This window comes from Ziziphus jujuba, chromosome 1 (assembly GCF_031755915.1).
Source record: "Ziziphus jujuba cultivar Dongzao chromosome 1, ASM3175591v1".
NCBI classification, from domain to species: domain Eukaryota; kingdom Viridiplantae; phylum Streptophyta; class Magnoliopsida; order Rosales; family Rhamnaceae; genus Ziziphus; species Ziziphus jujuba.
This window is the reverse complement of record NC_083379.1, coordinates 37,647,316-37,660,143: the sequence shown is the minus strand read 5'-3', so window position 1 is coordinate 37,660,143 and position 12,828 is coordinate 37,647,316. Positions and strand designations below refer to the sequence as shown.

At 31.2% G+C, this 12,828-nt stretch overlaps 2 protein-coding genes across 6 annotated transcripts; one reads left to right on the top strand and one right to left on the bottom strand.

The window, feature by feature from the left end:
- The first annotated feature begins 3,060 nt into the window (after window positions 1-3,060).
- On the top strand, window positions 3,061-5,938 carry LOC107431545 (uncharacterized). Of its 2 annotated transcripts, XM_016042501.4 has the most exons (3): window positions 3,061-3,446; window positions 3,552-4,535; window positions 5,109-5,938. In XM_016042501.4, exons 2-3 carry the CDS (start codon window positions 3,854-3,856, stop codon window positions 5,738-5,740), a joined length of 1,314 nt encoding a protein of 437 aa, XP_015897987.2. In that variant the 5' UTR covers window positions 3,061-3,446; window positions 3,552-3,853; the 3' UTR covers window positions 5,741-5,938. The 2 variants fall into 2 exon arrangements, with proteins under 2 accessions (XP_015897987.2, XP_015897979.2); XM_016042493.4 differs by having other exon boundaries at window positions 3,061-4,535.
- A 2,248-nt stretch (window positions 5,939-8,186) lies between these two features.
- On the bottom strand, window positions 8,187-11,949 carry LOC107431595 (putative anthocyanidin reductase). 4 transcript variants are annotated; one of them, XM_048467419.2, is made up of 5 exons: window positions 11,632-11,949; window positions 9,603-9,795; window positions 9,118-9,495; window positions 8,691-8,813; window positions 8,187-8,520 (listed from the first exon to the last, which is right to left on the bottom strand). In XM_048467419.2, exons 1-5 carry the CDS (start codon window positions 11,752-11,754, stop codon window positions 8,459-8,461), a joined length of 879 nt encoding a protein of 292 aa, XP_048323376.2. In that variant the 5' UTR covers window positions 11,755-11,949; the 3' UTR covers window positions 8,187-8,458. The 4 variants fall into 4 exon arrangements, with proteins under 4 accessions (XP_048323376.2, XP_048323375.2, XP_015898044.3 ...); XM_048467418.2 differs by having other exon boundaries at window positions 8,603-8,813; window positions 11,632-11,940; XM_016042558.4 differs by having other exon boundaries at window positions 8,603-8,813; window positions 9,603-9,770; window positions 11,619-11,915.
- Between the last annotated feature and the right edge of the window lie 879 nt (window positions 11,950-12,828).

Here is a 12,828-nt window from a genome sequence, read left to right as displayed (position 1 = left end):
ATGACCTCATGATATATAAGTGGTTGCTAGATTATTTATGTTCTACAATTATGAGAGGAAAAACCAATTGTATAATTCAACTTATTATTTACCAAAATTTTGATAAACAAATTCAATAAATGTAAAATTATTAAAATTATATATGTTCAACATGTTAAAAATGTTCTATTGCAAAAAAGCAAAAAAAAAAAGGGAAAAAAAAAGTGAAAAGTATTTCTCCTGTTAGTTAAAATTAACATTCATTTTAATAAATTGAATACTGAATACGAATGTTAACTATGGAAACATAGGTTAATTAACTTTCCTATCTTTGCTATTCTCTCTCTCTCTCTCTATATATATATATATAAATGTTATTTAGTATTACTAATATAACAATCATCAATAGATTTATATGTGATTTAACAATTTAAATAACTAAAAGTATTTACTTTTTTAAATTAAAATTTTAAAATATAAAATCAATACATAATTAAATATTATTAATTAGCAATTGTTATATCAAAATGACATTACCAGTGATCATCCCTATCAATCACAAATACCAAAACTATTTTATAAAAGATCACCAATTTCTTTCTCATTGAAATTATGTTCCATTGAGCAAAATTGAACTGGCAATCGAAGAACATGAAGTTGACTAAATCATGAATAATGCTTAGCACAGTATGCTCATGGTCATGCCTGTGATTTGTGTCTTATCTAACAAGCTAGCTAGTATTAAAAATATGCTATTTTCCAATCTTGAAATATTAATATACCTTTTTAGCTTAAGATGCTTAAAAACCATTATAAAATAACCAACAAACAAGCATGCCCATGTTATAGAGTAAGACTAATAATTAAAGATGTTTCAATTATTGTTTGACTGGAAAGCATTTGCTAATTCTCAGCTGTTTTTAGCCACAATTTCACCAATTTGTTTACTTATACATACTAATCAAGTTTGTCTTCTGTTGCTTGTGTGTCGTGGGTTTCAATTTGAAATATACTATTTGTTTCTATTGATAATCACACTTATGGATTAATTTATTATTTTATTAAAAAAAATTTACTTTCTTGTATTAATATTTTAGATTAAAAAAATCAATACATAATCATATACAACCAATTAACAATTGAAATATTAACAATGGTTTAGCAAAATTCGTTTAATTTACCTTTTTATTTTCTAAATTTCAGGGGTTAATACAAATATGCTGCTTGTTTATTTACCCAAACTACTTAACTATTGCTTTTTGGGAGTACCCAAACTACTTAACATTAATAATGGTGATCAGAAATTACAAGTAATTATTATGGTTTATTATTTAATTTTATATTTAAAAAAAAAATCTAATTTGCTGTTTATTAAAATTACAGTCTTCTTTAGTTAAAATTTTGTTTTCCTTTTGTAATGGAAGGGAAGAGTGTTTTTTTTTTTTTGATAATTTGATTTTATTTTACTAAAAGGATTTAATAATAACTAGAAACAACGACATGGGCATTTTCCGTGGTACGTTTTTTTTATCTTTACGTTTAACTCAAACAGTGAAATCTTGGGAGGATGACAACTGTACGTCAAGAAATCTAAAGGTAAATATGGAATTAAGAAACTAAATTGAATGTTACTTTGGTACTTCAGTACTTCAATTGAAAATTTACTGCATAATTCACGGGATAAATAGTAAATTCAGTCTGTTGTAGGTGAATGAGGAGGCAGAGGTTAGACCTCCCCTGTTTAATTTTTGACCGCCCATCCTTATTGTTTCATATTTTTAATAAATCATGTTTTTTTAATCACGCCTAGATCACCATAGTGCAATTTAAGAACCAACATTTCATGGCCTATTGTCTTCTATAAGCATTTTTGAGACCCATATTTTGATGTATCGGAATAAAAAGGTTTAAAATATAGATATTTGGTTAAATGTGATTGGAACCTTTTACAATCACAAACCACAAGCAGCCATTTTTCGGCAAAAAAAAAAAAAAAAAAACCACAACCAGCCATTTTATTAAAAAATAAATAAATTTGTCATAATTTCTCTATTTAGAATCAACCCCTTTGGCATGGTTGGGCCACAGTTTTTGTAGTAGTCAAGGACTATTCATGGAAAGCTTGAATGTGTATTTTTACTTTTTTAAGATTCTTATTGATTCCAAATCCTTAAATTCCCTATCTAACCTTCCATGGTCAACAATATTGGGAAATTTAACTGAGATGAGGTTTGATGGAATCCAAAGGCCAATCAATTGCAATTGTTTTTGCTATAATTTTATCTTTTCCATTTATAAAAGAACAAAAAGTAAAAATTTTCACCAACCAAAAAAAAAAAAAAAAAAAAAAACAAAAACAAAAAGTGAAAAAATCGATCATATAAGAATATCCTTAATATTTAATGTGATTGCAGTATATATAATGGAAAAATTAACATTGTTAAAATTTATAAAAGCATTTTTAATAAAATTATGAAATGTGAAAATAAATATATTATATTAGCAACATAAGCAGTATTTTAAAAAAAATTTCTCTTCAATAATACTGTCTAGAATGAATATCATACTAAAGTGATCTAAATATTATTAAAATGAAAGTTTTATCTCTAAAATTTTAGGGTTTAAAAAATCAATGTTATATATAATTAATTAACAGTTATAAAATAAATGCTATTAAAAGCTATAAATATATATTTTATTAATTTTTTTTTAAAAAAAAACCTGTTTTTAAAAAATCACCTGAGGAATTTTCACAAAATCCAATCACAGACTTTCATTTTAGATATTACTATTAAAAAACAATATTTTTTTAAAAATGCTGTCCATGTTATTCATATCCATATTAATTACTTATATATCATATTTCATATTTTTATTAAAAATATTTTAAATAAGGCTTATTTTTTAGTATTCACCAAAAAAGGTTAATGTGTGATTATTCTACCAAAAAAAGGTTAATTTGTGATCGGGAATAATAAAAATGCACTAAAGATTTGGATTATAATAACTAATTTCACCAAAAAATTAGATCTTCATTTCCACTAACCATCTAGGCCCACGGATAAAAATCTTTGAAACCCAGTACGTGAATAGAAAAAGCTCAAGAAATTCAAATGAGATATGACTAATGAGGGTCCATGAATAAAAATTAAGATATGATTGTCTCTTTCTAGTGATTCACTGAGCACCTGCCTCCTCAGTAGCTATATCATTTATTAGTGTCACAGAACAAGGTTTTTTACCAGGTTGGTTTGTCATGTTCCCCAGGAGCACCAAAGATTCTCCATTTTTTTGAATTCCATACTTTTACCTTGATGATCTACATGTGGCACCTTGTTCACTGGTTCTGAGTTTCCACTTGTCTCTCTTCCTCTCCCATGGACACCACCATTTTAGGGAAACTTCCAAAATTGCTTCATGTGATTCTGGTTTTGTGCCTTTCAGGAGAGACTTTACAAAACATAATGGTACTTTGAGAATTTCTTTCTTTTTTTTTTTTTTTTTTTTTTTTTTTTTTTCTGGGTGTTTCATGAAAGATTTGATTTTGGTTTCTTGCTGAAGTATTCTTTTAGTTTCATGAGTCTTTTAGGCCCAATGGTTGTTGTCAGGAAATGGGTACCAAATTTTAGTGAAAGAGAGTTGTGTTCCAGAGCAGAAAGCAATTGAAAAAGAGGTGGTGGTGTTTATTATGCTTCTTCAGCTTTTTATGGTGGGAAGAAAAAAAGATGTCCTTTTGAAGACAAACAAGGGAGATGTCTAAAAAGATTTATTCATCCAAAAACCCAGAATAGTGAAGGGGTTGAAGCTGTGAAGCTCCTCATCAGCAAGAAAAAAAAAAAAAAAAAAAACTTTATTAAACAAAAAAAAAAAAAAAATGCCAACAGTGTGGTTCTCTCTGAAGAAATCTCTACACTGCAAATCAGAGCCATCAGATGTTCATGACCCAAAATCAAGGAAGCATTTGAGTACAATCTTGACTAGAAAAGCAGGAAGGTCAGGCTGTTCAAGGTCTATAGCAAATCTCAAGGATGTCATCCATGGAAGCAAGAGGCATTTGGAAAAGCCACCAAGTTGCAGTCCGAGATCCATAGGGAGCAGTGAGTTCCTCAACCCAATAACCCATGAAGTTATTTTGAGCAACTCAAGGTGTGAGCTCAAAATCACTGGTTTTGGTGGATTCCAAGAAGGGGTTAGTGGTGGTGGTAATAACAATGGTAGTGGTGGTGGTGGAGGAATAGGAGGTGGGTCAACTTTTGTAGGTACTTTAAGGCCAGGAACACCTGGTCCTGGTGGTCACTCTACAATGCACTACTTTAATCCTTCCTTTAAAACATCATCAACTCCTCCTAGAAAATCCCCATTTCTTGTATCAGATAACCCTGATGGGTCTGGTTTTGGAGGTCTTACTATTTCTGGAAATGGTGGAATTCGTCCAAGCAGTAGAATCTCTCTAGACTCAGACTCAAATGTTTCATCCACTGTGACTTGTCACAAATGTGGAGAGCAGTTTAGCAAATGGGAAGCTGCTGAAGCTCACCATCTCTCCAAACATGCTGGTAAGAAAAAACTTTATCTGGGATTTTCAGGATTAGGCTAATTTGGGTCATGATTATTACCAATCTTTCCTTGATTTCCTACCAAGTTACTGGTACTTTTTATTTGTGCATTTCTTTTTTCTTTTTTTATCCCTAACGCAACAGCTTTTTCTTATATCTTAAAGTTCCACATCATATAACTTTTCGGACCACATGATTTTGAGAGAGATATTCTCTGAACAAATTTGAAAACATAGTTGGTGTTATCCTTATCTACATCTTCTTTTAAGAGTGTAACCTCGCTGGTTTCTTTGATTCACCTAAGAGAATCGTTTAGAATTAAGGATTATTCTAAACTAAATCTAAACCTATTACCTTGCTCACCACCTTTTGATATGGAAGTTCATAGGTTAATTATGCAGTAATTACTAGGATTTATTTACATGGACCAAAATATTATTTAAAATATGGTTCTGTTTTCAATTTCTCTCATGGTTGTAACTTAATAAACTGTTAAATACTCTTCCATATCTTTGATATTCTGGACTAGAAAATCTCCATCTGCAACTCACTCTATGCTCTTATACATGACAGTTACTGAACTTGTGGAAGGTGATTCTTCTAGGAAAATTGTCGAAATAATATGCCGGACGAGCTGGTTGAAATCAGAAAACCATTGTGGTCGGATTGAAAGAGTTTTGAAAGTCCACAACATGCAGAAAACTCTTGCTAGGTTTGAAGAATACAGGGAAACGGTAAAAATCAAAGCCAGCAAGCTCCCAAAGAAACATCCTCGGTGCCTAGCTGATGGCAATGAGCTTTTGAGGTTTTATGGCACAACTTTGGCCTGCTCTCTTGGTCTGAATGGTTCTTCCAGTTTATGTGTGTCTGAAAAATGCTGTGTTTGTCGAATTATAAGGAATGGATTCTCAGCAAAGAAGGAGCTCAAGGAAAGTGTAGGTGTTTTTACTACTTCAACAAGTGGAAGAGCTTATGAATCGATTGAAATATTTGAAGAAGTTCCATCTATAAGGAAAGCTTTGATAGTCTGCAGGGTAATTGCTGGGAGGGTTCATAGGCCTTTGGAGAATATACAAGAAATTACTGGCCAAACAGGTTTTGATTCATTAGCTGGAAAAGTGGGTCTCTACTCAAATATTGAAGAGCTTTATCTTCTCAATCCTAGAGCTCTGCTTCCTTGCTTTGTGGTAATCTGCAAACCCTGAAGAAAAAAATGGAAATATTCTTCTTCATTGAAGTTATGTGAATTCTTTTTTCTTTTTCTTTTTTTCCTTTTTTTGTTCCAATTTTTATTTTTTTGATTGAGGTAATTTTCCTCCTATTTTGTGGAAGAAATTTGATTCTTCTATTCGAGCCTCTTGCCACTTACTCTTTACATCAGAATCTGTACTTATTATTGTGAATCTGCCATGTTTTTGTTCTGACTTTTTTTTCCCTTTACAGTTCTGACTTTAGGCTTGTGCTTTTGATGTAAAAATTTATAACAACCCCTACTTGTGGGATCAGCTTATTGAAAAAATGACTGAAAAATTAAGTTAAAATTTTCCATGTATCTGAAAAACTAAAGAAGTTAAGCTACAGTAGTATAATCATAAAGCAACAAGCCTCCAGATCCAATGTCAGGAGGATCTTGATAATGACCTTTACCGGTGGTTGGAGAGGCAGAGTAATGAATAAATGATATTAAATAAAATATGACTTTCAAAATCTTCAACTACTAAAACAGGTGACTAATTTTAAATAAATATATTTAAATAGAAAAGACAGTGATTATATAATAAGACCAAGTCTTCAAGCTATTTAATGAAGCCTAAGGCCATTTGAGACAAACAGTGAACAAGAATTGTTGCAATTAATTTAATAAACCAACCTTGACTTGAGATTCCATCTGAGTTTTAAATATAGTTTTTTTTTTTTTGGTTGTTGATCCTTCTCTGAGTAGAGGGTTTCCAAAAGACTCCTCAGAAAAAATAGAGCACTTCGTAGCATGTTCACATATTTTATTTTATTTTATTTTGAAGTTAATAGCATGTTCACATTTTTGTTCATAGAATAGTTACAAATAAATAGATTTTTAGTACCAAGTAGACAATTATTTAGTGTGACAAGTCATTAGGCATGCGGTCCATGTTGGAGGGGATATGTTTTTGAAGGAAAAATAGTCTCACTCTCACACCAGAGGACAAATATGAAGAAGGATTATATGTCTTATGTTTTCTGTCCAGGCATTTTCTTACTATTCCCATCCTTATTTTGATTTTATGCTGTAAATGGTTTGTGTTCTCTCTCTTAAGTGTCAGATTTGCTTTCTTTTGGCTTTTGGGAGCTCGTGGACCACCTTGGTATACAACAGCTAACATTTAAGATAAGGTCATGGATCTCTCTCTCTCTCTCTCTCTCTCTCTCTCTCTGTTTATTGAATTTCAAAATGGTAACTTTTATTGGTCGCTTTAGATGTGAATGTCAGCTAGCCCACTTGAGTATGGCTTTTTAATTCATTTACTTCTTTTATTTTCCTGTTATTATATTGTTTTTCAAAAACAAAAAACAAAAATAAATGTTTTTATATAGATTTTTTTGTTTCTGAAACATGTATACAGCTTTTAAAGCTCTGTGGCACATCCACCTCTTAAATGCATACTACCGCTCACAACCCTTGCATGAAATCATGATTTTGGATGAAATTTAATGGAATTCAATTTTTCAAAATGGTGGTAGCTTGGAGGCAGATGAAACTAAATGAACAATCTTTAGTTGCAGATTGACATAACTCCTTGATATGGACTTTTCATCTTTGGGGTCCATTTTGCTAAGCTGATTATAGATAATGTCAAACTCTTCCATTGGTAGTAAATCGCTGGAAAAGTGGCAAATTTTTGCCTTCTGAAAATGGTCTAGTCAGGCACAACCTTGAGGTTGATGGCTAAATAAATGAAGGGGAACAAAAAAGCAAATGAAAAACTGAGACACCCAAGTTAACCTCCAAAAGATTCAAAGTCCTAGAGCGTCTATTTTGATATTTTCTCTACCATCTGAACTTTTAGCTTTCTGACTCAGGCTGTTAACTACCCATTTCTTGTTTTCTCTTATAATTTCATACAGTTTGTGCAGCTCTAATTAGTTAGCTACCATTTAAAGCTGAGAAAATTTAGGGAAATTTAATTTCTCCTAAATTTCCCTGCAAACTAAATTGGGGATTAATACCCTTGACAATTGAATTCTTCATCACACTTTAGGTAAACCCAGATGACAACTTTAAATTTTGAAGGTAAGTTTATAGGAAAGTTGCATTGTCTAAATATATCCATGGAAGTCCAATAATTTTCCAGACCATTAATGCATTTTGAATGATTCCCCACATCTTACATAGTTCTTACTGGATCCTGTTGTAATATCTAAAGTTTTATGCCTAGTCACAGTATTAATAAGGACTTCGTTCCCAATCTGAGATCTAACTTCTATTTTGTTATCTTTTTCTTTTAGATGCTTTAGGCTACGTAAACCCAATGGATGCTATATTTAGTAAGAGTCTACTTAAATAGCATTTTGTCTCAATTTTCAAACACTTATAAACTTCAAAAACTGCTATTAATTATTGGTATTTTGGGACAAATATCAACTTACTCCTAAGTTCACATGTTCAAACAGATATGAAGATGAATCTGTAGATTTCATACCAGAATCAAATTGCACTGGCTAACTTATTCAAACCAAGGTGCCAGATCTACATAAACCTATTACTATGGATGATTTAGTATATGGATTTTTCTCTATAGATTACATATGCTAACAAATTACACTTTGTCCATTCTATCGATTAATTTGGTTTCCAATAGGAGGTAGAAAACCATAGCTTAGGCTGTAAGTAATGGCCTGATGGATAATATCTTGTATCCCATGCTTATAACGAAATCCCAAATCTGTTAGCTTCTTGGAAGAAATCTCAGATGGGACTTTATCATGATCATCCTCTGAAAATCTGCATCTGTTAAGATTATAGAAAGCTGTTAAAGCATATACACAATAAATCCATATTTACGTAGAAAGTTTGGTAAGAGAGAAACTACCCTTGCAAATTTGAGCATGGATACACCTGCGCTAGATGATCAATCAACTTGGATAATGAGCAGCTTTGAGCACAGCATATGTACCGACCTTTCGCTTTAGCATGCTCCATTAATAATAGGTGGGCATTGCATATGTCTTCAATGTGAACCAAAGCAATCGACCCCATTCTTGCATTTACAGCGGATAATATCCTTAAGAGTTCAGGATCACCTATGGAAATGATCATATCCACATGTCCAAAATATTTATATTATACATATGTATACATATGTATGCATATGCAAGCATACTACTTATTTTACCATCACGTAGACCACAAATATCACATTTCTTGTCCTAGATCCCATTTATCAGAAACTTTCCTCCACTAATATTGTAGTGAAGTTCATTTCATATCTAGTAGCTAAGAAAAAAACCAAGTGACAAAAAAGCAGTTGTGTTTTGCTAAGCTTAATGGTAATCTGTGCTATCGTATGATATGCTAGATGCAAAAAAAAGATGGTTGAAAAATTACCTGTTATAGGTGACAATAGGACTTGAATGCTTGATGGAACATGAGAAGTGATAAATGGGCCAGCAACAGTGGTTGTTATAACTGATACAAGATCAATACCATTTTCAACTACAAATCTAAAAGCTGCTTCCTCTGTGAGAAGCTTTGAGAGTACATAAACCCATCCACTTGCTTTTGCATCCCAAACATGCCCAAGAGGTGTTTGACAAGTTTCATCAACAACTGGTTTCCATTTCCCATTGCTGTCTATGGCAGTGAGAGTACTGATTGAGGAAGTGAAAACAACCCTTTTCACTGATCTCGATTTCGAGCACGATTTGAGAAGGTTCAGTGTTCCTTCGATAGCAGGGTTGATGATATTCGTTTGGACATAACTTTCTTGAAGACCAAGAAAGAGAAACAACCATGTGTTAGATTGAAATTTCCCTCCAATATAATTGAAAAATTATATTGAATTTTTTTTTTTTTTTTTAAATAGGCATTACCAACGTTATCTTCCACTGCAACATTGAATTCCATTGAAGCTGCAAGGTGAAAAACACCATCACAGCCCTTTACAGCCTCATTGAAGCTCCCTTCCTCTCTCAAATCAGCTTGGAACAATCTCAATCGGTCAGTTCCCGTCCAAATTGAAAACAGGTGCAAACACTTGGCTGTGATATTAGAGATCAATTGAGTCTACAAATTAAAATATCCAATACAAACAGAGGATATAGATGGAATTAAAATTGGTTGAAATGCATTAATTTCATTTAAATATTTGGTAGAGAACTAATTGTAAAGTAATTGTCCTTGTAAATGTTTGAGTGCTCTATTATAAGAACAATATGTCTTCCTCTTTTAACTTTTATACAATAAATGCATGGTTTGTTTGTTTTTTGAATTTTTTTTTTTTTGGCTATAAACTTTTAATTTAAGAAAAAAAAAGAAAAAAAAATTCATAATATCTGCCAATTAAACTACCACACTAGTTGCCAAATCTACCTTATCACCAAGGTAACAAATGACATTTTTTATATACTTCAATAAAGTAGATCAAATTATAGCAAATAAAATTCAGATGCTTTTAGTGAAAAGTTAAAGCCATAATGAATTCATCCAAATTATGCATACCACAATTTATCGTCACCTTTTATCTTTAAAATAACTAAAATATAGAAATATGGGCCTTACCAATTGGGTCCTGCTAAATTATTGAACTTAATTTCAAGCCTGCTAAAGTTGAAGCCTATAACATAAGCAGGTCTACGAAGTCAGGCCTACTGTCCACAATCTCAGAAGTTTGTTAAAGACTCTTTTATCTTCTTAATTTGTTAAAAGATTCTTTTATACATTAAATACATTAATTTGTTCAATGAATGAATGAATGACTCTTCCATTATTCCGCCCCAACCAAAATAAAAAGAAAAAAAGAAAAGATTCTTTCATTCATTTTACTCTCCATGTTTGTCACATAGTGGACATCGAAGTAGCACAAATGAATGTATCAAAATTTTTATTTTGTCTTATCCTTTATCTTCAATCTTAATTATAAGCTTTTATTTATTTATTATCATTATTATTATTTTAGTTGTTGCATTTAATTCAATTGCTTAGACTTGCAAAAAGGGGGGGGGGGGGGGGGGGGGGGGGAGGAATGGGAATAGTGCCTTGATTTGAGGGCCAGGATCACTAACATGTTCCATTTGAGGGAAGAAATATATAGTATAGGATTTTGAATTTTGTACCATCCATAATGTCTACATTAATAACTTACTAAGAATTGCTTTGAATTGAATATTCAATTAGATATTTGTGTAAGGATGAGATCCTAAGGGCAGGCCCAAGAGATAAGGGGTCCTTTATTTTGATTCTCCTTAATAATAGAAAAATTCTCAAAAGGTTCAGAAGCCTAAAGGGCGTGGATGTACATTGTGATATTCCTAATAGATGATCTTTAGCTAAGCTAAAGCTTGAGAGGTAAAATGTTCACAAACTTTAACAAAACCTACTTGGCATTGAGAAACTTTCTACAATAACCTAGCTACATGCCAAAATCCAGCATAGGAACCTAATAATTAAATTAAGAAAATAATTTCATTAATACACAAATATAGATGCATGCATGTAAATTAAGTAAATTTTGACCATTCATAAAGTTACATCACCCTTTTTCACCTATTACTACTATATTCTTTCTGGCTATTGCTTTAAACCTTTCAAAATCAAGTTTTATACCAAAAGTTTGAAGAAACACTAATCAAATTAGGAAAATATCAGAAAGCTAATCTAAAGATGTCCATTCTAAGATTCAATATCTCCACTTGTTTAATTCACACACCCTTCACCCCTTTTAATTACTCTCTAGTCTCAATTAGCAAACAGAAACAAATAAATAAATAAATAAAGAAAAAGAAAAATTAGTAGCTAGCTAGTAAGAACTAATTAGTAATTAGGTAGAACAAGAAAGAAAGAAAGAAGAAGGAAAGTTTGAGAAAGAGTGAAAAGGAATGGTTCCAGACCAGGATCACGGACCGTGGCATGAACCATGTGGCCAGTTTGGAGGAGAGTATTGACCAGACACGATCCTATATAACCACTCGCACCTGTTACACAGTATGTTTTTGGACCTCCTTTGCTGCTCTCCAACTCTTCCATTTCTTTGATTATCACTATTCCCTCTGTTCCTTCTTCTTTTGCTAGCTACTGCCAAACCAAAACTCTTTCCTGCACCCTGCTCGATATGCTTTCTTGTTTGAATAATCGACCCAGGTTATATACAATATTATGATCTACATTATTATTTAATTATTTTATGTACGAAATTCAAAAGCAAGAGGACAAGTCAAGTATTCTGGCTGGTTGTGGTTTACACATGCTGCTTATGTACCAAGTGATATAATATGTTTGGCCTGTGTAGTGAATAATGACATTCAAGGTAGTATATTATAAAATATATTAACAGAAATGATATTGTACTGGCCATGCTTGGGCCTCCATATGTGAAATCATCCTGATCTTTTGCAAAATGTTTGGGATAATCATGCCTCCGATTCTGGTATGTACTTTTTGGTAACATTTGGTAATTATATTGTGCTACACAATTCTAGATTCATCATCTTGCTTATTTAAAAGAATGAAACACCTTTTATTTATTTATTTATTTTCTTTTCTCTTTTGACTGTTTACTTTTATTTATTTATTTATTTTAGAAAATCAATTTAGGATTTGACAGCTGTTGATGTTTTTAAAACGGTGGAGTAGCCACGGCAATAACTGGTTTATCCATGAATATAATACGAATTTCTTTCAGCAAAAATAATATACTATGAATTTTCATGTATTTTGTGTTTAATATGTAGATCTGGTAATGTATGTATTGTATTATGTTTATATGAAATTTAATTAATTCAAATATAATTTATTAAACTTTTATATGAAAATAAATAAATTCGAATCTATTTGATAAATTATCATGTAATTCGTCAACCGATCCGTTAATTCATTAATAATAAATAAAAATTTAAAAATTTAAATTTGACTTAGCTTTAGAATAATAAAATAATATTTTTTAAAAAAAAATTTAAAAATTCTAGTTTGTTTTTAGATTTTTTTAAAAAAATTAAACTAAAAAACAACAAATTAATATATATATTTAACAATAAATTAAGTAATTATAATGTTATAAAACTAATGTGATTATAAAAATACTCATTTTAATGAGTTTAATGG

Bases quoted from the DNA above. Each gene is read 5' to 3' on its own strand.
- LOC107431545 (XM_016042501.4), top strand. From the start codon at position 3,854: ATGCCAACAGTGTGGTTCTCTCTGAAGAAATCTCTACACTGCAAATCA. The intron at 4,536-5,108 runs GTAAGAAAAAAC...TATACATGACAG, and splicing joins CCATCTCTCCAAACATGCTG to TTACTGAACTTGTGGAAGGT.
- LOC107431595 (XM_048467418.2), bottom strand. From the start codon at position 11,754: ATGGAAGAGTTGGAGAGCAGCAAAGGAGGTCCAAAAACATACTGTGTA. The intron at 9,796-11,631 runs GTCCGTGATCCT...TTTAATTTGTAG, and splicing joins GCCACATGGTTCATGCCACG to ACTCAATTGATCTCTAATAT. The intron at 8,521-8,602 runs GTAGTTTCTCTC...TAATCTTAACAG, and splicing joins CCATGCTCAAATTTGCAAGG to ATGCAGATTTTCAGAGGATG.